At 40.2% G+C, this 23,359-nt stretch overlaps 2 protein-coding genes across 2 annotated transcripts in view; both read left to right on the forward strand.

Moving 5' to 3' along the window:
- Positions 1-23,359, forward strand: part of RAP2A (RAP2A, member of RAS oncogene family) — a 43,736-nt gene that overhangs the window by 9,112 nt on the left and 11,265 nt on the right. The gene's annotated exons all lie outside the window — the stretch shown is intronic.
- Positions 7,947-10,036, forward strand: LOC133258547 (chromobox protein homolog 1). Its single transcript, XM_061435246.1, has one exon. The coding sequence runs from the start codon at positions 8,164-8,166 to the stop codon at positions 8,719-8,721; it is 558 nt and encodes a 185-aa protein (XP_061291230.1). The 5' UTR covers positions 7,947-8,163; the 3' UTR covers positions 8,722-10,036.

Genomic DNA, 23,359 nt, shown 5'->3' on the forward strand with positions numbered 1-23,359 from the left:
TAACTCTCCTTTAGGAAAAAGTCAATAATTGATAAACGTTAAGGAGTAGGAACTAATAAAATATGTCTAGATGACGAAACCAACAGGAAAAGCCAACACAGTTGGAATCTTTTTAAGTTTTCCAGTAACACTACACTTAAGTGGTCTAATTGTATGGCATCTTTTCAGAAATTATATATGGCACATTAGATATTTATACATATTTCTAAGCAGTGATCTTTACATAACACTAGGTATACCACACTTAAGGAGGTTTTTTTCCCAAGGATAATTTTTACTTTCTATGGTTTCTCTCTCAGCCATCGTCTTTAGAACCTGAACCCCTGGGGAAAGAAGTGTGGCTCCCATTCTAGGGTTTCCTCTGGCTCTGTTTGGGCTTCCCCCTTTCTCTCCATCTGTTCTTACCTACTGTTTCCTCATGTACTTATGTTTTTCTGGCCTATAGTATAAAAGGAATTCTATGTACCCCACATTTGTGGGGAGAAATTTGAGTTTGAATTTGAGTAGACTTTAACCCAAGATAAAACTGTTGGAGACTGAATAATTGCAGAAGTAAAAATGAAGAGAGTGGATTTCTCTAGGAAATGTATTATGAAATATTAATGGTGTACAGAAACCTACCATGTATATGTTTGCCTTTTGAGTTGTAACTCGGACAGTTGTGAAAGTGAAAGTTGCTCAGTTGTGTCCGACTCTTTGCAACCCCATGGCCTATACAGTCCATGGGATTCTCCAGGCCAGAATACTGGAGTGGGTAGCCTTTCCCTTCTCCAGGGGATCTTCCCAACCCAGGGATCAAACCCAGGTCTTCTGCATTGCAGGCGAATTCTTTACCAGCTGAACCGCAAGGGAAGCCCAAGAAAACTGGAGGGGGTAGCCTATCCCTTCTCCAGCAGATCTTCCTGACCCAGGAATCGAGCCAGGGTCTCTCCTGCATTGCAGGCCAGTTCTTTACCAACTGAGCTATATCAGGGAAGCCCTTTGACAGCTGTGGTTCATTAAATTAAAAATCATTCTCAGCCTGACAGAAAAATTTCTTAAACACACTTTTATGGTATACCAGATCTAGCGTTTTAGTACAATGATATCAATAATGAAATGCTGCGATTTTAGACATCTGCATTTCAGTAAAGAATACAAGTAAAATATATTGATAAGATTTAAGGTTATCAAAATATATTAAAACACATATTTTGATAACCTTAAAGATTAAACCTTCCAAGATTTCTACATGGTGTATACTACTGAATGGGCTTCCCTGGTGGTTCAGATGGTAAGGAATCTGCCTGCAGTGCGGGACACCTGCCTTCAGTCCCTGGGTTGAAAGATTCCGTGGAGGAGGGCATGGCACCCCACTCCAGTATTCTTGCCTAGAGAATTCCATGGACAGAGGAGCCTGGTGGGCTACAGTCCATGGGGTGGAAAAGAGTCAGATATGATTGAGCAACTCACACACGCACACACACACACACACAGTACTAAATACTGTTTAAATGATGCTTCTAAAAGATTGAAACCTCTTTTGAAACGTCTGACCTAATATTTCAACTACTTCACCTTTTATTCTTGTAGGAAAACTCTAATAAAAAAACAGACACCTATATTAGCCTGATTTTTAATAAATTTCAGTTTAAAGGTCACCGCTAGGAAATAAGATTTTTTTTTTCAGCATGTGAGTCAGAATAAGGTTATTGGTTATCTGAATCAAATGTCAGCAGCATATTATATTGCAGACATGGTTTGGGAGATCTAGTAACAGAACAGCATTGGAATTCTTTGCAGTTTGATGTATTTCATTACTTAATGTTGGAAATGAACTTATCATACGTTGCTGAACTCTGTCCGAATAAGCTATTTAAAACAGATTGCAGCATGTAAATAAAGTATACTTGTAAATTACACATTCTTTAAATCAAAATGCTAAAATGTATTCACTGGTCACATTGGATAGATTGTTGGTTTGGTTTTGTTTTTTGTTTTGAAAACGAATCAGATTGGTATTTTATGGGGAAGTATGCTGATTAATGATTTTGTGGGTTTTTTAAAGTTTATTCTTACTGAGATAATTGACATATATACATTGTAATAGTGGTAGGGTTTTTTCATTCAGTAAAATTACCCAGGACAAAAACATTGTAAAGCTTTAACTTAAAATATTTAGAAGTTATTTCTTATAAAACGTAAAGATTTAATATACGTATATACTGCAAAACAATCACCACAGTAAGTTTAGTTAACATCTGTCACCGCACATAGGTAGAATTTGTGTGTGTGCTGACAACTTTCATGGTGTACTCCCTTAGCAGCTTTCAAATATCCAATACAGTATTATTGCCATGCTGTACCCTACTGCCCAGGGCTTACTTATTAGTTATTTTATAACTGGTAGTGTATACCTTTTATTTTTTAACCACCTTCGCCCATTTACCACCCTCCCTCTGTTCTCTGTATCTTTGAGTTCAGTTTTGTGGTTTATTTGTTTCTTTTAAGATTCTCTATGTAAGTGAAATTATACAGTATCTGTCTTTCTCTGCCTGACTTATTTCACTTCGCAGAATACCCTTAAGTTCTATCCCATATTGTCTCAAATGGCAGGATTTCCTTTTTTTTTCCTTATGGTTTAGTAATGTGCTGTTTTGCGTATATGCCGCATTTTCTCTATCAGCCCGTCCAACAGTGGATGCTTAGGTTGTCTCCATGTCTTGGCTCTTGTAAATGATGTGGCAGTGAACTTGAGGGTGCATGTATCTCTCTGAAATAGTGATTTTGTTTTCTTCACATGTAAATGTCCAAATGTGGCATCCCTAGATCATATGATAGTTCTTTTTTTTTTTTTTAATTTTTTGAGGAACTTCCGTACTGTTCTCTATGGTGGCCGTGCCAATTCCCATCCCTGCCCACTGTACACAGGGGTTCTGTCTTCTCCACATTCTCAACAACACTTGTTTTTTGTGTTCTGAGTGGTGGTCACTCTAACAGGTGATAATCTCATTGTGACTTTGATATGTCCTTGCCTGATTAGCAGTGTTGAGCACCTTTACATGTACTTGTTGGTCATCTGATGTCTCCTTCGGAAAAATGTCTGTTCAGATCCTCTTCCCATTTTTTAATTGGATTATTTTTTTCTATTGAGTTGTATGAGTCCCTCTTATATTTTGGGTATTAACCCCTTGTAAGGTATATGATTTGTAAATGTTTTCTTCCATTCTATAGATTGCCTTTTCATTTGGTTGATGGTTTCATTTGCTCTGCAGAAGCTTTTTAGTTTGATGTAGTCCCCCTCTTTTTTGTTTGTTTTGTTGCCTTTGCTTTTTATGTCAAATCCAAAAACTTATTACCAAGACCACTGTCAAACAGCTTACCACCCTATGTTTTCTTTTAGGAGTTTTATGGTTTTAGGTTTTGTGTTTAAATCTTTAAATCCATTTTGAGTTGATTTTTGTTTGTGGTGCAAGATAATACTCCAGTTCTATTCTCCTACATGCAGCTGTCCAATTTTCCCAGCACCAGTTCCTAAAGAAGCTATTCGTTCCCATTGTATATTCTTGGCTGCTTTGTTGTGAAGTAGTTGATCGTATATGTAAGGGCATTCTTTAGTCTGTTCCACTGATATATTAACATATGTCTGTTTTTATGTTGGTACCATACTGTTTTGATTTCTGTAGCTTTGTAATATAGTTTGGAATCAGGAAGTGTGATGGCTGCTGCTTAGATCTTCTTTCTCAAGATTCCTTTGGCTATTTGAGGTCTTTTGTAATTCTATACAATTTTAGAATTGTTTATTATATTTATGTGGAAAATGCCATTGGAGTTTTGAAAGAGATTGAATTGAATCTGTAGACTGCTTTGGGTACTATGGACATTTTAACAATAATCTTCTAGGTCTTGAGTACAGAACAATATTAGATTTTCCTTCATTTTCTCTCATCAATGTCTTATTTTTTTAAATTGTTATTATCTGTCAAAAAGAATATTTTTTAAGAAGCTATCTACTTCTTTGTATTCAGCCAGCAGTGAGGGGCTTTTACATTTTCTTAAATCATGGCTCTCAGAAATACATTTTACAATGCACATACAGATATAAATACGTATAACTGAAACCAAAATTTCATGAAACAAGAGTTACACTTGCTGTGTTGCTATTATTATAGTTTCTGTATTATTCTTTTCTTACTCCGTTGTTTATAAGTATTCCTCTTGATCCACTAAATTGATCTCATCACACACAATTTGAAAACTGCTATTATGGAACATTTTTCTCTGAGAAAAATAAATGGAACTATCTTTCATAGTTTGAAACAACTTTTATCTTCTCTTCCCACTTTTCCGTTTTCCAGCAATGCTGTATAAATGCTCTAAAAGTGAAGTAAATTTCCCAACTTGAGCTAGTAAATGCAGCCTCTGTTACGGAAAAAGAAACTATTCAGTCAAGGACCAAAAAGATACAGAAAGTGTATCTTTTGAGGAAGCATTTATTACTGTTTGTTGGGCAGATTACAATTATGAGGACTTGTTTCTCATGTAGTTTTGTTCATCCTGATAAGGCAGGATAGCTCCGGCCCTGTGCAGGGTAGAACAGAGAACGGGACGTTGCAGGAGGATTCCGACCGGAATGCTTGTTCATTACCACAACAGGTTACTGGGGAGACTGATCTCTATAAGAGGCTTGCTGCATCTCTCCAAGATGATATTGATTCAGCTCTGCCTTTAAGACAGTAAAAATAGATGAAGATGACCGTAATTATAGCTATCTTAAAATCACTTAGTAAAATTACCCCAGAGAAACATTATAAACCTTTACTTAAAACACTTAGGAGTGCTGTTTTTCATGTTTTTCTTGGAGCAGCCCTTAAAAATTAATAATTCAAATGTGGAAATCCTACATCCTATTAATAATTCAGTACATCTTAATATTTTCTTCTTACCAGATGTCTTTACATCTTTCTGCAAATGAAGCCTTAGAGTGTTTTTCTCGCATTTTGGGTGGAAATTTTTATTTTGTTCTTAATTCTAAATACATGTGTTCTTAGGTTTCCAATGAACATAACAAATATACTGTGTTTATTGTAGTTGTTCTAATTATTCAGTTTTTAATTTTATCGTACGTAATGATCTGATTTTACCTATGAAGACCATAAGGGTTAATCTGATTAAAGCTGAGCTTCAGTACTTACTAGTTATGTTATGAGGAGCAAGTTAGCATTCTCTGCATCTCAACTTCCTCATCTGGAATATAGGTATAATAAAAAACTGATGAGGTAATGAATGTAAACTTTCTTTGCTTCGATTCAGTTCCTCAGTCACGTCTGACTCTTTGCGACCCCATGGACTGTAGCACGCCAGGCTTCCCTGTCCATCACCAACTCCCAGGGCTTGCTCAAACTCACATCCATCGAGTCAGTGAGGCCATCTAACCATCATCTCATCCTCTGTCGTCTCCTTCTCCTCCCGCCTTCAATCTTTCCCAGCATCATGGTCTTTTCCATTGAGTCAGTTCTTCACATCAGGGCCAAAGTATTGGAGCTTTTCGGTCCTTCCTTTGAGTATTCAGGACTGATTTCCTATAGAATTCTTTGCATAGTAACCCTAAAATATCAATAATAACATTTCACCAAAGATCAAAGAAATAGAAGTGAGACCCAAGTGTTTTCCAACTTTATAAAATCAGTGTACTGCCATATGATTTCTTAGGCATTAGACTCAGTTGCCTTCCTCTATGTAGATAAATTATATAGCTAATCTAGTATTGCATTTCCATTTTTCCATTGCTTTCTCCTCCGTGGGCTTCCCTGGTGGCTCAGAGATAAAGAATCTGCCTGCAGTGCAGGAACTACAGGAGACACAGGTTCAACCCCTGGGTCAGGAAGATCCCCTGGAGAAGGAAATGGCAACCCACTCCAGTATTCTTGCCTGGAGAATCCCATGGACAGAGGAGCCTGGCGGGCTACAGTCCATGGGGTTGCAAAGAGTCGGACACAACTGAAGCGACTTAGCACACAGCACGATCTAGCATTGCATTTCCATTTCTCCACTGCTTTCTCCTCCGTGTCTGGAGTGCTTATCCGGTGTGTGTTACAGACCTTGTCGGCCTGAGTGCTTTGTGTGTTTGTCTTCCACAAGACTCTCTTGCCTATAAGTGGTGACAGTATGATTTTGGACTCACAAAGAATTGTGATTTGTCTGTGTGTGTTTGTCACTCAGTCGTGTCCGACTCTTTGCGACCCCATGGACTGTAGCCTGCCAGGCTCCTCTGTCCATGGAATTCTTCAGGCAAGAACACTGGAGTGGGTTGCCATTTCCTCCTCCATTGTTTTTAGTACATGTATGTAAAATGTAAAAATACTTCATAGGAAGTAATCAGACATATAAAAAGTATTTGTTAAATAATATTTCTTTTTTAAAAAGTTGACAATGGTAATAGACCTTGTGTGAAAGCCAAAACTGTGCATAGGTTAGAAATAATTTTAATAGTGTTTATGGCTAGTTACATATAACTACATCTGTATATATGTGTGTGTGTATATATATAAAGAGAGAGAAGGAGGGGGCAATGGAGGGAAATATGTTGACAGAGGTTTTTAATAAATTGATTCTAGAAGTCTTGTCTTTGCATAAAAGTCATCACTGTCAACATCAAATACTATGGTTTAAAGCATTTTATTTGCATAACATTGCCCTGGGCGTTATGCAGAATAAGTACAAGATTCTATCTTCGTCCATCTGGTGTGTCAACATGTACTACAAATGAATATATGTTTGACAGTGTTGAGTTTATTATATATGGAGAGAGAGACAGAATACATTTTTTTTTTTTTTTTGGAACAGTTTTATGTCTAAGTTTTAAAGTATTATTCCACCAAAGACATTGCTTTTACTAGACCACTTTTTCTAAGGAAGCTTTTGGGGGGTACAACTTGTTTTCCCCCTTCGTATTTTATCCAGCTGTTGCTCACCTACAGCACTATGTAAGTTTAAAGTGTACGGCATAATGATTTGACTCATGTACATCATGAAATGATTATCACAGGAGGTTCAGTGAACATTAATCATCTCATACAGATGCAACATTAAAGAAATAGGAAAAAAAGATTTTTTTTCCTTGTGATGAGACTCTTAGGATTTACTCTCTTAACAGCTTTCATTGATAACATACAGCAGTGTTAATTATATTTAATCACATTGTACGTTATATCCTTAGAACTTATATACTTAGAACTGGAAATCTGTGCATTTTGACTCCTTCATCCAGTTCCTCCCTCAACCTCCATACACCCCTGCCTCTGGTAACCACAAGTCTGTTCTCTTTTTCTGTGAGTTTGTTTTTCTGTTTTTGTTTTTGAAGCATGACTGGCCTACAGTGCTATGTGGTTCCTGGTGTACAACATAGTGATTGGATATTTCTACACATCGCAAAGTGATCACCGTGATAAGTCCTGTTTCCATGTGTCATCATACAAAGACTTTACATTCTGGTGCACAACACAGTGATCGGGTATTTCTACACATTGCAAAATGATCACCGTGATAAGTCCTGTTACCATGTGTCATCATACAAAGACTTTACATCATTACTATGCTATTCCCCTGGACAGCTCTATACTATATATTTCATACCTCTGAATCATATTTTGTAACTGGAAGTCTGTGCTTCTTAATCCCCCTCAACTATTTCACCTTTTCTAAAGATGCATTCTGACTCAAAAATTTCTCTAAGTCTAATGTCAACAATTGTGTATTTGCTTTATTTAGTACATCTTAATCCTCCCTGGAAATGAAATCTTAAAACTTGCTGTTTGTATTTGGTTGTTGAATGGTTTGAGCAGAATTGTGGTCTTAGAAAGCATTAAAAAGGCAAACTGATTTATGGATAATTGAGAGAAAACAGAGTAGGTTAGCTAGTACCCAGGGAAGATAGCTGGAAGATAAACTAAAGATAAAAGTTCATTTAAGGTTCGTCTGAGGGGAGGGCCGTTGGCAGGGGCCTGCGGTACGCCGCTTCAGTGAGGGGGCTCGACAGTGGTCACCCGGCTTGTTGCTTTTCTGGTCGCCACTCCCCCGGCCGGCCGGACAAGACCCGCCAGTAGCGCGACACCTATTCCTCTCGGGCTTGTGGGCGCTGCTCTGAGCAGCGTCATCCTTTATACCAGAAAGCTGGCGGGCACTATGGGGAAAAAACAAAACAAGAAGAAAGTGGAGGAGGTGCTAGAAGAAGAGGAAGAAGAATATGTGGTGGAAAAAGTTCTAGACCGTCGAGTGGTAAAGGGCAAAGTGGAGTATCTCCTAAAGTGGAAGGGGTTCTCAGATGAGGATAACACATGGGAACCAGAAGAGAACCTGGATTGCCCTGACCTCATTGCTGAGTTTCTGCAGTCACAGAAAACAGCACACGAGACAGATAAATCAGAGGGAGGCAAACGCAAAGCTGATTCTGATTCGGAAGATAAGGGGGAGGAGAGCAAACCAAAGAAGAAGAAAGAAGAGTCAGAAAAGCCACGAGGCTTTGCCCGGGGTTTGGAACCAGAGAGGATTATTGGAGCTACGGACTCCAGTGGAGAACTCATGTTCCTAATGAAATGGAAGAACTCTGATGAGGCTGATCTGGTCCCTGCCAAGGAAGCCAATGTCAAGTGCCCGCAGGTTGTCATATCCTTCTATGAGGAAAGGCTGACGTGGCATTCTTACCCCTCAGAGGATGATGACAAAAAAGATGATAAGAATTAACTTTCTTGAATACCAGCCCCTGTCACATCTGACTGTGGGTTTCAAGTGGGGAAAGAAGGAGTTCTCCTTGTCTTGACACCATAAAGGTGGCTTGAAAAGATGTCCTTTGAAGAGCCAGTATAGTTTCTGTGCCCTACAGCAGCCCAAGGGCTTCAAAGCCGTTCCATGCTGTACAGTTTGCACACCCATCCCGGTGGAGGGGAAGGAGGGTCAGTGTTTCAAGGCAACCCGTTCTGAACTTTGCTTTAAAAAAAAGCAAAGGGCCTTCTATGAAGGACAGAACGCAGAATGGGATGTGGGAGAGCAAGAGGTACTGTAGATCTTCAAAGAGCATCTCCACAACCCACACAGCCTTCTTCCTGATAGTGTTAACTCTGCATTTTTACAGCGTAGCATGTGTGTAGTTTTTGGCTATTACTGGTGTATTATTTGGGGTGGGTGGGGTGGGGTGGGAAAGAAGGGAGATGGGTTAGGATCATTTTTGTTAAAATTTGGGGAAACGGTGAAACAAAGGAAAGAACAACTAATGATGATTGGGTTCTGTGTCCAGAATATTGTATCCTTTCAAAAAATGCCATTGGCAACCTAAATGAGGACTGTGAGAGACTGTTTAAAAGCTGTGAATGCCTGACACTTAGAAGCCAAGGTATTCCCTGCCTGAGCTTAATGCTGTTCCCAACAAAGGAATAAGAAGCTACCAAAGCTGCCATTTGGGGGATGGAAACTGGTTGAGGAGGATAAGTCTTATTGGAGTGTATACACAGGCAGATCATTCTGTCTTAGAGGTGCTACTCATGAAACTGACAAGAAGACCCTTTCTTTTCCTATTGTGAAGTTACAAATATCAGCTTCTCCATCCAAGCCACTGGTGAAGTATTTAGGGAAGGGCAGAGAGTGGTATAGGAGGTAAGTGAGTAGGGAAAGACAAGGGCCGGTGCTCATAGGGTGGAAAACTCTTGGAGCCTCTGTTTTTGAACTTTGAAACCATTGGTGGCAGGGTTCAGTCACTGACAGCACAAGTTCAAGAGTTGAATGATTTCAAAAGCCCTGGTCTCAGGAGAAGATAAATATTCATACTGGGGTAGTGGTTCACTTTAAAACAAAACAAATTTTTTTAATCCTAAGAACTAACTAAAATCCAAAACGCTGTCTTGAGTCATGAGATCCATCAGTTGTTGACATCATCTTGATCTGCATCTAGAACTCCATTGTAATTTTTAAGCGTGTGTTAGGTTTTTGTGAAAAGTTGTTTAAATGTAAACTTCATATCAACACTGTCAGTTTTTTGTCTTAATAAAACTATATAGATTTATAATCCTTGAAAAAAAAAAAGTTCATTTAAAAATAAAAGTTCATTATCAGGGTTAATTTAATAGAGATTGGGAAACAAAGGATAAGCTTCGTTGTCATATCAGGGTTTTGCGGGGGTGGGGGTGGGGGATGGTTTGGTTTTTGCATTTAGTAAAACTGAAAATTTCAAACATGATATATATAAAACTATTTTTGTTCAGCCTTTAAGTCATGTCCAACTCTTTGAGACCCCATAAACTGTAGCCTGCCAGGATCCTCTGTCCGTAGGATTTCCAGGGCACCAGGCAAGAATACTGGAGTGGGTTTCCATTTCCTCCAAAACTATACTGAGATATAATCTCCTCCTCACCCAGACGACCCACGTGTACTCAGAATGTTTTCTCTTTGGCTTTGTGAGCCAAACTTTGAACATCAGTCCTGTTGGCATAATGAGGGGCTAGATGCTCGCTGTTAAGACGGGTGCATACTACCTGAACGCTAACTAGAAAGTTAAGGTGATTTTCAAGTTTTAGAGGAGCTAGAGATGAGAAAATCACATCTCGATGATTTATCAGTTTACGCATAATACCAATGACACAGAACTGGTTTCAGTGGCCTTACATTAAAGAGCTGTAATGCTTGCATGAACTCTACCTGTTCTTGCTCTCAAACAACCATTAACCAGTTTGGCATACTGCTGTCTTCAGAGGGGAAGGACCTAAACACTGTCGGGTGGTAGGACGCCTCCCAGAGCTATATCCATTTGAAAAGGCCAGTCTTGGTGTTTATTCCTCAGGCTGTCCTGAGCACATCATCTGGTTTTACTAAATGAAATGGTTGGACATTTATGGAGGAAGGACTATTTGGGGAAGGCGAGTGGTTCTGTTGCTCCCATCAGCACATGCTGTTGAAATCACAAATCCTAAAGCTTTTGGAGGGGAAGGGGACAACAGAGGATGAGGTGATTGGATGGCATCACTGACTCAATGGACATGAGTTTGAGTAAACTCCGGGAGTTGGTGATGGATAGGGAGGCCTGGCGTGGTGTGGTCCATGGGGTTGCAAAGAGTTGGACACAACTAAGCAACTGAACTGAACTGAAAGCTTTTGTACGCCATACTGATTGGCTTCTAACAATCCCATGAATATTTTCCTTTGAATGAGTACCACCACTTTCATCTGTTCCCTTTTCTCCAAAGGTGACCCGGTGTCTCTTTACCTGGGACAGTTCAGGTTTATGCCTGTTGCCTTGGCACATTTGTTTACAGTGTCCCTTTCCATCTCAAAAGCGTCTCTTGGCAGTAAATTATATAGTCCCTCTAGACTCTTACCTTAAGTTCTCTGTTTTTAGAATCATGACAACTGCAGCCCAGTTTTTTACATGTATTTTTGAAATACCCAGTCTGTATAAACAGTTTCTTTCTTTGACTTGGCACCATCCTTCTGTATTATATTTCTTAACTTGGGGCAGCAGATCCTCATGAACTGGAAATTCAGTTTAAAGAATGACATCTTCTTTACAAAACATACTAGACTGAAGATGGCTGTGGATTGTTGGACATGATTCCCAGAAAGAGGTGGGATCTGTTTCCCCTTCCTTGACTCTGGGCTGGCCCGTAACTACTTTGACCAAGAAAGATGGTGGAAGTGATGCTAAGCGAGTTTGGGGCCTAGTCTCTACAAGGACTGTGCACCTTCCACCATGGTCTTTTGGAGCCCTGAGCTGCCATGTGAGAAGTCCAGCTGCCCTGAAAAGGCCCTGAGACCATGTGGAGAGAGGGAGGGAGCTGCCCATCCAACTGTGCCCACCGACGGGCCAGGCCTAGGGTGCAGCCAGCGTTGACTGTCCGCCCAGCCCAGCCCTAGCTGAGGACCACTGAATGAGCCCAGTCAGTACCACATGGAGCAGAAGAATCACCCAACTGAACTCTGCCCAAATTCCTGAGTCATACCACCACAAAATACAGTAAAATGGTTATGTTAATCCATTAGTTTTGGGGTAGTTTTTATACAGCAATAGTTATCTGAAATGGTAAAACATTTTTAGATGAACATGTTGATATTTTATAAATTATTTTGATAAAAGTACTATTGATCCTTTGGATTTCTCTCTGTGAAGATCTTTAAAGAATATTGAGGATGAGTGGTAAGTGAATGGATGAGTGTATTTTAGCTATTAAAAGGTGGTAGACTGATGCAGGCGCTCACCATTTGCCTTCACATTTTATCTGCCCTGTGTCATTTTACTGTTCTTACCCACACATGACTAACCACACTTACAAGCTGGAATCAAGATTGCCTGGAGACATATCAATAACCTCAGATATGCAGATGACACCACCCTTATGGCAGAAAGTGAAGAAGAACTAAAGAGCCTCTTGATGAAAGTGAAAGAGGAGAGTGAAAAAGTTGGCTTAAAGCTCAACATTCAGAAAACTAAGATCATGGCATCCAGTCCCATCACTTCATGGCAGATAGATGGGGAAACAGTGTCAGATTTTATTTTTGGGGGCTCCACAATCACTGCAGCTGGTGATGGCAGCCATGAAATTAAAAGACGCTTACTCCTTGGAAGGAAAATTATGACCAACCTAGACAGCATATTAAAAAGCAGAGACATTACTTTGCCAACAAAGGTCCATCTAGTCAAAGCTATGGTTTTTCCAGTGGTCATGTGTGGAGGTGAGAGTTGGACTATAAAGAAGGCTGAGTGTTGAAGAATTGATGCTTTTGAACTGTGGTGTTAGAGAAGACTTTTGAGGGTCCCTTGGACTGCAAGGAGATCCAACCAGTCCATCCTAAAGGAGATCAGTCCTGGGTGTTCATTGGAAGGACTGATGCTGAAGCTGAAACTCCAATACTTTGGCCACCTGATGTGAAGAGCTGACTCATTGGAAAAGACCCTGATGCTGGGAAAGATTGAGGGTAGGAGGAGAAGGGGATGACAGAGGATGAGATGGCTGGATGGCATCACCGACTCGATGGATGTGGGTTTGGGTAAACTCCGGGAGTAGGTGATGGACAGGGAGGCCTGGAGTACTGCAATTTGTGGGGTCGCAAAGAGTCAGACATGACTGAGTTGACGGAACTGAACTGAAGATCATATATAATTTTATTAGTTTATAACATATTAAAGTTTAGTTTCAGCAGAAAAATCTAAGTCTACATGTATATGTTTTGCAACTGCTTGTAATAATAATAGTCTTACTGGACCCTCCTCCTGTACTCTGCCCACAGTGTATGTTGTTTATAAAAGTAGCTGGCAAATACATCTAATCTGTCTTAAGAAGAAAAGCTTCTTCCATGTATTGATTTGGTGGTAGTCTGCTTCAATTTTGATATCTAGCACTTGGTACAAAGAAAGTATTTGTTGAATTATAAATAAATGTTCCTTTAGTTCGTTACATTATGGATTTTGACCATTTTTCTTCCAAATATCTGGAGAGCCTTTATGCTGCAAATCAGTTTTAAGCATTTTGGCATCTAATGGTAAACCTTGATAAAGGGTAAAGAAAAAGAAAGCATGCTGGATGAAGTACATCGAAAATGCTCTCTCAGCCTGGGGACCGTGGATATGGCTTTCCTGGTGGCTCAGTGGTGAAGAGTCTGCGTCAGTGCAGGAGAAGTAGGTTCGATTCCTGGTCAGGAAGATCCCTTGGAGAAGGAAGTGGCAACCCACTCCAGTACTCTTGCCTGGAAAATCCCGTGGACGAGGAGCCTGGTGGGCTACAGGCCATGGGGTCGCAAAGAGTCGAACAGGACTGAGCGACTGAAACAGCAGCAGCAGCCATGGGTATGTTTGGATTGTTTCTGTGACATTTTCACTAGGGGCGCGTGCGAAAGCGGTCATATTTGTAGATCATCACTTCATTAAGTCATTCTGTTTTGTAGGACTGTGTCAAGAATTGATTCCAGTACTAGAGAAACAGCTACATAAAAACATTCCTGGCCCTTACTTTCCTGAGGTCCCAGATCTAACTTCAAAGGTGGCACAGCTAGTTTAAGACAGAAACGAGACCTTGGTTCTTGTCATTCTCTTCAGTTCTGTCCCATTTTCTTTTTGATTATACCACATTGTTCTGTAAGGCTTCAGAGCATGGTTCAGCCTACGGCCATACCACCCTGAACACCCCCCATCTCGTCAGAGCTGTGCTTCATATCTAGTGACTTGACTCAGCAGTGTTCGAAGCAAGAAGGTGAATAGAGTAAGGAAAGATACTTCTGTTTGGAGAAGATGGTAAACTGCCAGCTTTTGATATTAGAGGCAATTTGATAGTAGCAGCAGACTAATTTGATATTAATATCTATCCTGTTGTTCTCACGTTGTACCAATAGGAGCTAATGGCCTTTATTGTAGAAGACCATCCTGCCGGGGAATGGAAGCTGGAGATAAGAAATAAGATACTATGTAACAATTTTTGTACTTTTTTACAGCTATATCACCACAATTAAAATTCTAAAACTGACTTACTAACAGATGGTTGGAAAGAACTTAGAAAAGAATAATTAGCATTCTGTAGTATTTTACAGTATCCGTAATACTTCAATGGGTAATTCATGCAAACTGCTTAGCACAGTGTCTGGCACCTACTAAGCCTTCCATGGGTGCTAAGCTATTGTTAGGAAAGTCATCACCATCTTCTTCCATACTGTAATACCTAATGTTTGTTTCACAAGTAAGGAACGGGAGGGAAACTTGCCTGGCAGTCTAGTGGTTGGACTCTGAGCTTCCAGTGCATAGGGTGTGGGTTCAATCCCTGGCCAGGGAACTAAGATCCCACATGCCGCATGGCACAGCCAAAAAAGGAGAAATAAAAGGAGGGGGGGACCTGAGGCTGAGAGAGGTCACGTGACATGTCTTAGGGAGCACAGCTGGGACTTTTTCTAGGTACCCTAAATATACATCCAGTTCTCTTCCCTTTGTGGACTCCATCATGATTTTAGCCAGTGACAAGGAAAGTTATGACCAACCTAGATAGTATATTCAAAAGCAGAGATATTACTTTTCCAACAAAGGTCTGTCTAGTCAAGGCTATGGTTTTTCCAGTGGTCACGTATGGATATGAGAGTTGGACTGTGAAGAAGGCTGAGTGTTGAAGAATTGATGCTTTTGAACTGTGGTGTTGGAGAAGACTCTTGAGAATCCCTTGGACTGCAAGGAGATCCAGCCAGTCCATTCTGAAGGAGATCAGCCCTGGGATTTCTGTGGAAGGAATGATGCTAAAGCTGAAACTCCAGTACTTTGGCCACCTCATGTGAAAAGTTGACTCATTGGAAAAGACTCTGATGCTGGGAGGGATTGGGGGCAGGAGGAGAAGGGGAAGACAGAGGATGAGATGGCTGGATGGCATCACTGACTCGATAGACGTGAGTCTGAATGAACTCCGGGAGTTGGTGATGGACAGGGAGGCCTGGTGTGCTGCGATTCATGGGGTTGCAAAGAGTCGGACACGACTGAGCGACTGAACTGAACGGAACTGAAAGCTGTGGTTGACCTTAAGTGTTAGCCTTTATCTAGTGGTTTAACTGTTGTTCTTTAGTTGCTAAGTCATATCCAGCTCTTTGCGACCCTGTGGACTGTAGCCCGCCAGGCTCCTCTGTCCATGGGATTTCCCAGGCAAGCATACTGGAGTAGGGTGCCATTTCCTTCTACAAGGGATCTTCCCAATGCAGGGATTGAACCCACATCTCCTGCATTGGCAGGCAGGTTCTTCACCACTGAACCGCCGGGGAAGCCCCAGTGGTTGTAGAGCCGCCATTTATTTTTCTAAGGTAGTGATTTGCAAGGATGGGGAGAGGAACATGTGCAGGGTTTTAGGATAACTGTTGTGGAAATGGCATAGAAGATAGAATAGTGAGGCAAGAAATTGGAGGTAGGACCAGTTAGGAGACTTGCATAGCTCAGGTGTGAGTTGTTTTGGAAATTAAAGGAGTTTTGTAGCAGGAATGAAAATGAAGGGACCAGTTTTCTCACATCCAATAATTCTCACCCTGCCTGTTCCCTGTAATCAGTACTGTTGCAGACCTGTTGTTACAGCCTCTCATCTCCAACTTGATTACTTTAGAGACTCTTGATGACTTTTGCTGACCATCCTTTCTCCCTTGCTCCCACAGTGACCTCTCTCATAACCATTTCTAACTTCTTTTACTTTGCTGTTGGGTTGAATCCTGCCAACATACCCGTAGCTCATCATTCTCCATTGGCTGCTCTTGGGCACCATAATCGCTGCCAGTAATGAGGGTTTCCAGCTCCTTTCTTCACTGTGCATTTGTTTTGTTTTGCGTCTGCCATCTGTCACCTGTTAACTTCTCCCAGTTCAAATGAAAAATCCTTTTTAATAGACATCACCAGTCAAACTTACGCCCAGTTGAACCAACCAGTTACAACCTGCCGTGCATAATTGATGGCACTCATTGCCTGAGCTGTTCATTGCTGAGAGAAGAAAAGCTCATTCTGCTGGTCAGATAACCTGAACTTTCTGGAGATGCAGCATGTTTCTGTTTTTTAGTTTTATTTGGTGCTGTTTATATTTAGTGATTTGGAAATAAATATTTTAAGATCTCAAAGTTTCTTTAAAAATCTTAGCTCTACCTAGCTTTGATGCATCTTTAAATGTTCTTCAGTCAGAGGTAACTTTTTAAAAAATACTTGAACTTTAACTGTGTACCAAAAACATACAAATTTCCATTCATCAATGTTTTTGCCAGGAATGCTGAAATGAGGGGATGCTGAAAAGAAATATCCTATAATTTGATGTAAATATAGATAACAGTTCAAATAACTTGCGTATTTCTGAGTAATTGACTCAATTTAGTCTTTTCAAGTACAATAGTTGGACCTGTTTTTTAATGCAGAGGTTTTAGATTTCAGCTATCACTAAAGATAAAATGCAAGTTTTATGTTTGAAGACCTTTGTTTCTTAGATGAGAGTTCTGTGTTCTTCAAATATGTGTCCATGCTTGAATTGTCCCTGCTGTTTAAATTATGTAAGAAGATGCTTACTTTGTTGACAGATTAGTTGATGACTGAATATACATTAAAATGCAGGTTGAAATTTTGTTGCACATTAAAGTGCATAATGTGGACCAGTAGCTGCTTTCCTCTGCCTTAGTCTGCATATCTTGGATATTGTGCTTTAAAAATAATAATAATAATGGTTTATTCAGATATATGCGCGTGTAGTTTCTAAATAACAAGGTTTAAGGCTTCCAGTTGCAAACACTTCCCCACATATGACACATCTCTGGGGGGGAGTATTTTTATATCTAATAGATAAAAAGTCATAGTCATAGTTATATTCTGTTTCTAACGTGGATATTTGGAGTTCTCTGGCTTGCTGTGACATCTTGCTATGCCTGAGAAGAATTGTAGTCAGTCAGATGGATGCAATTTATAGATCCAATAGTGAAGAAAATGTTCAGCGTTTTCATCGTTTTTATTTCTAAAAGCACTTACTTTAGTATAGTATTCCTTATGCTTTCAGTCTTCAGCCAGCTTTGAATATAAAATAAATAGCATAGGACGTGGACAGAATTTTAGAATACATTAACAATGTTTAGCTGAGCAGTAAACCAACTGATCAACTTAATCATGGACTTTGTGCAACTTACACCCATTACCAACATGCATGCTTACTCAGTTGGTCTTAAAGGTTATTTTTCTATTCCTATTTCAGTGAGGAAATCATTTAGATAATTATCTTATTTGTTGATTTTTTTGTTTCAGTGTCTTTCTTTAATTGAGGTATAACTTTTATGTGGTAAAACACACAAATAAGATCAGACAGCTAAATGTATACTCCAGGTAGCCAAATCCTGCATAAAGATGCAGGACAAACCTTTCAGACAACCCAGCAGTTTCCGTCAAGTTTCATGCCTGTTACTTCCATGCTCGAAGACCAACACAGATTAGTTTTGTTTGTTTTTAGGCTTCTGAAAGTGAAAGTGTTAGTCGCTCAGTTGTGTCTGATTCATTGCGACCACATGGACTGTAGGCTTCTCTGTCTGTGGGATCCTCAAGGCAAGAATACTGGAGTGGATTGCCGTTTCCTTCTCCAGGAGATCTTCCTGACCCAGGGATCAACCCAGGGTCTCATCATTCAGCATCCTCATTATGAGACTCATTCATGTCTCTTGTAGCAGTAGCGAATACTTCATTGAGGTACAGTAGTCCCTTGTGTGGATATCCCACGATTTCATTGTTTATTCTGTTGATGGGCGTTTGGGCAGTCTTGAGATCAGGGCTATCGTGACTAACACTACTGTGAACATTCTAGTACGTATCTTTTGGTGCATATGTGTGCACACTGTCCCTTGGTGAATGCCGCGGAGCAGAATTACTGGTCATGAACGCACAGTAGATACAGCTGAGCCTTGGACAACGTGGGCAAACTGTGCAGGCCCACTCACATGCAGACATTTCTCAGTGGTAACCCCTGCAGTGCCGCGCGGTCCGTGGTGTGTTGAAGCCCTGGTTGTGACCGTGGATACAGAGGGCCAGCTGTGAGCTGTGTGCAGATTATCTCCACATTGTTGAAGGGTCAACTGCAGTGACAAATGATTCTCCAAAACAGTTGTGCCAATTTACTCTTCTCCCAGTAAGAGTTGTTCCACTTGCTAGCCGACATTTGATATTATCAGCCTTTTAAAATTTTAGCTTATCTGGTAAGAGTTTAGTGGTACCTCATTTTGATTTTAGTTTTTATTTCTCTGGCATGTAATGATAAACACTTTTCTATCTGCTTAATGACTGGTGGCATATCCTCTTTTTAAAACAACTTACATGTTTGGTCCACTTAAAAATTGTTTTGTCTTTTTCTTAAATGTTGTAGAAATTCTTTATACATTTTGGAGATACATGTATTGCAGGTACCTTTCCCCCACTTTGCCTTGCCTTTTCACTTGCTTAGTGGTTTCTTTTAAAGAACATAAGTTCTTAATCTTTCATTTTTATGTTTAGTTCTTTTCTGTGTCCTAGTTAATACATCTTTCTGCACTCCAAGGTTATGAAGATTCCTCTTCCATATTTAATTCTAGGAGGTGTATTGACTTTTATTCTGGGATTTATCTCTAATTTGTATGAAGGGTGTGAGACACAGAGAGTCAAGGTTTTTCTTTTTGTCCCCCCATGTATGGCTATCCAGTTGATCCAGTGCTATTTATTTAAAAGACCATTTCCCCAAAGAACTGTAGATGGACCTTTGTCATAAATCATGAGATAAGTCATACTTGTAAAAGCAGTAGTTTACCTACGAACCATTTACTGATTTCTCTGTCGTCCAACAATTACCTGCTGTCTTCTTCAACCAGTCCATTATCATGTCTTTGTTGATGCTGCCTCCAAAATATATTTTAACTTTTATTTCTTTCCACTGGTATTGGCCATCATTCCAATTCAAGCCATCATTGATGCCTTGAACACAGCAGTCATCTCCTGTCTGCCTGCTACTTCTGTGCCCCTAAAGAACATTTTCTGTGTATTAGCCACACTGCTCTCGTGACACATAAACCTCCTCACTTCCCTGCTAACAGACCTTCAGTCACTTTCTCCTGTTCTTAGAAGAGCGGTCATGGGTCCTTCTTCAGTCATCCCTCCTGCTTTTCTTCCCCTTGCTCTTTATGCTGTAACTGTGCCAGTCTCCCTTTTGTTCCCTGAATAAAGCTGGCAGCTTTCTACTGCCTTTCCTTTATATTTTCTTCTGGTTAAAATGTTTGATTCCTGGTTTTTGTTTTTGTTTTTTCCTGTGGCTGACTCAACTCTCAATCTTCAGGTTTCGGCTTAGAATTCATCTCCCTAAAGATGCCTTCTTTGATGCCCTCATGTAATATTGGCCCACCCAAGTTACTGTATATTAATCAATATTGATTTTCTCTGAAACAGGTATCACAGTCTTTAGTGATATTGGTTGTTTGTTTATTGTGTTTCCTTGAACTTGAGCACAAACTCTTAAGGATTTCATATGTCTTATATCCACAGTCCCTCACACAATGCCTAGTAGATACTCAAAGAAATAAATTAATGAAAACCCAAGAAGCCCAAATTCTTAATGACATAAAATGTAAATATAAGAGTTCAGACTAATGAGCTATTTATAAAAGTAAGGGAGGATTTTAAAAGATGAAATCTGACCTAAGCTTTGAATGGATCTTAGAATTTGATTGGTAGGGACCATTCTCATTAGAGAACTATCATGAACAGGTGGACAGAATTCAGAATGGAAGATTCTCTTTATCAAGCTGTAGGAGATAAAGTTGAATTAGATAATGAAGAACTAGAGTTTAGATACCTGAAGAAGTGAAACGGAGAGGTTTAGAGATTATATCATCAGTGCTATCATCCTCTGAAGAGAGGGGCATACGTGACATCACATATGTTCCAAGGTATTGGTGCATTTCATCCAAGTTTCTCTTTCAGGAGCATATTCTGTTCCATGTCAGTAGTGTGTGTAGTAAGTTTCCTCTTTCTGGTATTGTTAATTTGTGTCATCTTTTTTTTCTTATCAGTCTGGATAAAAGTTTACCAATTTTATTGCTTGTTTTCAGAGAACTACATTTTTAGTGTTACTGATTTTTTTCTGTACTGTTTTTCTGTTTTCTATTTCTTTTATTTTTGTTGTTGTTGTCAAGTCACTTAAGTTGTGTCAAGCTCTTTGCAACCTCATGGACTGCAGCACGCCAGGCTTCCCTGTCTTTTACGATCTCCCAGAGTTTGCTCAAATTCATGTCCATTCAATTGGTGATGCCATCCAACCATCTCATCCTCTGTTGCCTGCTTCTCCTCCTGCCCTCAATCTTTCCCAGCATCAGGGTCTTTTCTGACGAGTTGGCTCTTCACATTAGGTGGCCAAAGTATTAGAGCTTCAGCTTCAGCATCAGTCCTTCTGGTGAATATTCAGAATTAATTTCCTTTAGGATTGACTGGTTTGATCTCCTTGCTGTCAAAGGGACTCTTAAGAATCTTCTCCAGCACCACAATTAAAGAGCATCAGTTCTTCAGCACTCAGCCTTCTTTATGGCCCAACTCTCATATCTTTTATTTTTTTCCTTTAGTATTTCTTCCTTCTGCTTAATTTGGATTTATTTTGTGCTTTTTCTCTTAGTTTCTTAAGGTGGTAGCACAGATCACTGATTTGAGACATATAAACATGTAGTGCTATAATTTCCCTCTCTGCAGTGCTTTAACTGCATCCCACAGATTTTGTTATGTTTTATTTTCATTCACTTAAATTTTTTCTAATTTTTTAATGATGTCCTCTTTGGCCCATGGATTATTTAGAAGTATATGCTTGAGTTTCTCAGTATCTGGAGATTTTTCTAGGTATCTTTCGTTACTGATTTCTAGTTTAATTCAATTATGGTCTGAGAACATGTTTTGTATCATTTCAGCTCTTTTACATTTGTTACAGTTTTTATAGCCAAAAATATGGTCTTAAGTAAATATTCCAGGTGCACTTGACAAGAATATGTATTCTACTTTTATGAAGTAGAGTATTCTATAAATATTAATTAGGTAAATGGTTGGTATCCTTCTGCACTGCTACACTACAACTAGTTCTCCCAGTTTGGGTTATCTTCCTAGCAAAGCAGGCAGAGAAGAGAGAAGGGAAAAAACTAGAGCTTTGTCTCATCCTCCTTGGACCTTAGGAAGCCTTGTTTTCCATTCCTCTAACCAGAAATTTCTAATGAAGTCCTAGCTATGGGCATTGCCCACCACCCCAGCTCTGCTAGGGGGCCCGTTGTAGGTGAGCTGGGAAAGGACAAGCAGAGAAAAAAGGGAGGCTTTCCCACCCACGCACACCTTCCAGCTCACAGGCATCCCTTCACTTGACCTTCTGGGTAGAATGAATTTCTCCCAGAGTTCTGGCTGTGTGCATACCACTGACTGCCCACTCTCGGAGCAAAGAGAAAAAACCAAGAAACTCAACCTCATGGGTCTTCTCTCCAGGAATTGGCCGCCCGCACCAATCTGCCTGTTTTTCTCTTTATATTTCAGAGTTGTTTGGTAGTTACTTTTTGTATTTTCTCATGAGTTTTCACTTGAGATCAGTGGGACATAAAGACTTTAGTGAACTTAAGCCCCCTTGGCTACCCTAGTCCTCCAGTAGCTTTCTTTTTTAAAGACTCTATTTCTTTAGTGTAGTTTAAGGTTCACAGCACAATTGAGATGATGCAGAGATTTCCTGTATAGCCCTTGACCCCACACATGTACAACCTCTCCCATTAACACCATCCCCCACCAGACTGGGGAAAGGGAAGGGAAGGTGAAAGGTGCTCAGTATTGTCCGACTCTTTGCAAATCCTCTGCACTATACAGTCCATGGAATTCTCCAGGCCAGAATACTGGAGTAGGTAGCCTTTCCCTTCTCCATGGGATCTTCCCAACCCAAGGATCAAACCCAGGTCTCCCACATTGAAGGCAGATTCTTTACCAGCAGAGCCACAAGGGAAGCCCAAGAATCCTGGAGTGGGTAGCCTATCCCTTCTCCAGCACATCTTCCCAACCCAGGAATCGAACCGGGGTCTCCTGCATTGCAGGCAGATTCTTTACCAGCTGAGCTCTGACCTTGGTTAAACTGATGGATCTACACTGACTTGCCGTAATCGCCTGGTGATTTACCTTAGTACACTCCTGGTGTTGTACGGTGTGTGTGCATGTCAGTTGCTCAGTCGTGTCCAAGTCTTTGCCACTTGGTGGACTGTAGCCTGCCAGGCTTCTCTGTCCATGGGATTCTCTAGGCAAGAATACTAGAGTGGGTTGCCATTTTTGTCCTTCCAGGGGATCTTCCCGACCCAGGGATTGAACCTGCATGTCCTGTGTCTCCTGAATTGCAGGCGGATTCGTTACCTGCTGAACCATCAGAGAAGCCCTGTACATTGTGTGAATTTGGGCAAATGTTTAATAGCATGTATCCATCATGATGGTATCATGAAGAGTATTTTCACTCTTAAAAATCCTCTGTATTCCATCCATTCTGCCCTTCCTCCCCACCCCATCAACCCCTGGCAACCACGGATCTTTTAACTTGTCTCCAGAATTCTGCATTTTCCAAAATGTCATGCAATTGAAACCACGCAGTATGTCACCATTGCAGATTGGTTTCTTTCACTTAATAAGGTGCATTTAAATTTCCTATTTTTTTTCATGACTCATTAGGTTATTTCTTATTAACACTAATGATACTTCATTGTCTGGATATACCACAGTTTATTTATCCATTCACCTGCTGAAGGATATGTTGGTTGCGTCCAAGTTTGGGCAGTTACGAATAAAGCTGCTATATACATCTACGTGCAGGCTTTATATATTTGTAAATGTTTGGTTTGGGGAGCTAAATACCAGGGATTGCTG

Source organism: Bos javanicus, chromosome 12 (genome assembly GCF_032452875.1).
Source record: "Bos javanicus breed banteng chromosome 12, ARS-OSU_banteng_1.0, whole genome shotgun sequence".
NCBI lineage: Eukaryota > Metazoa > Chordata > Mammalia > Artiodactyla > Bovidae > Bos > Bos javanicus.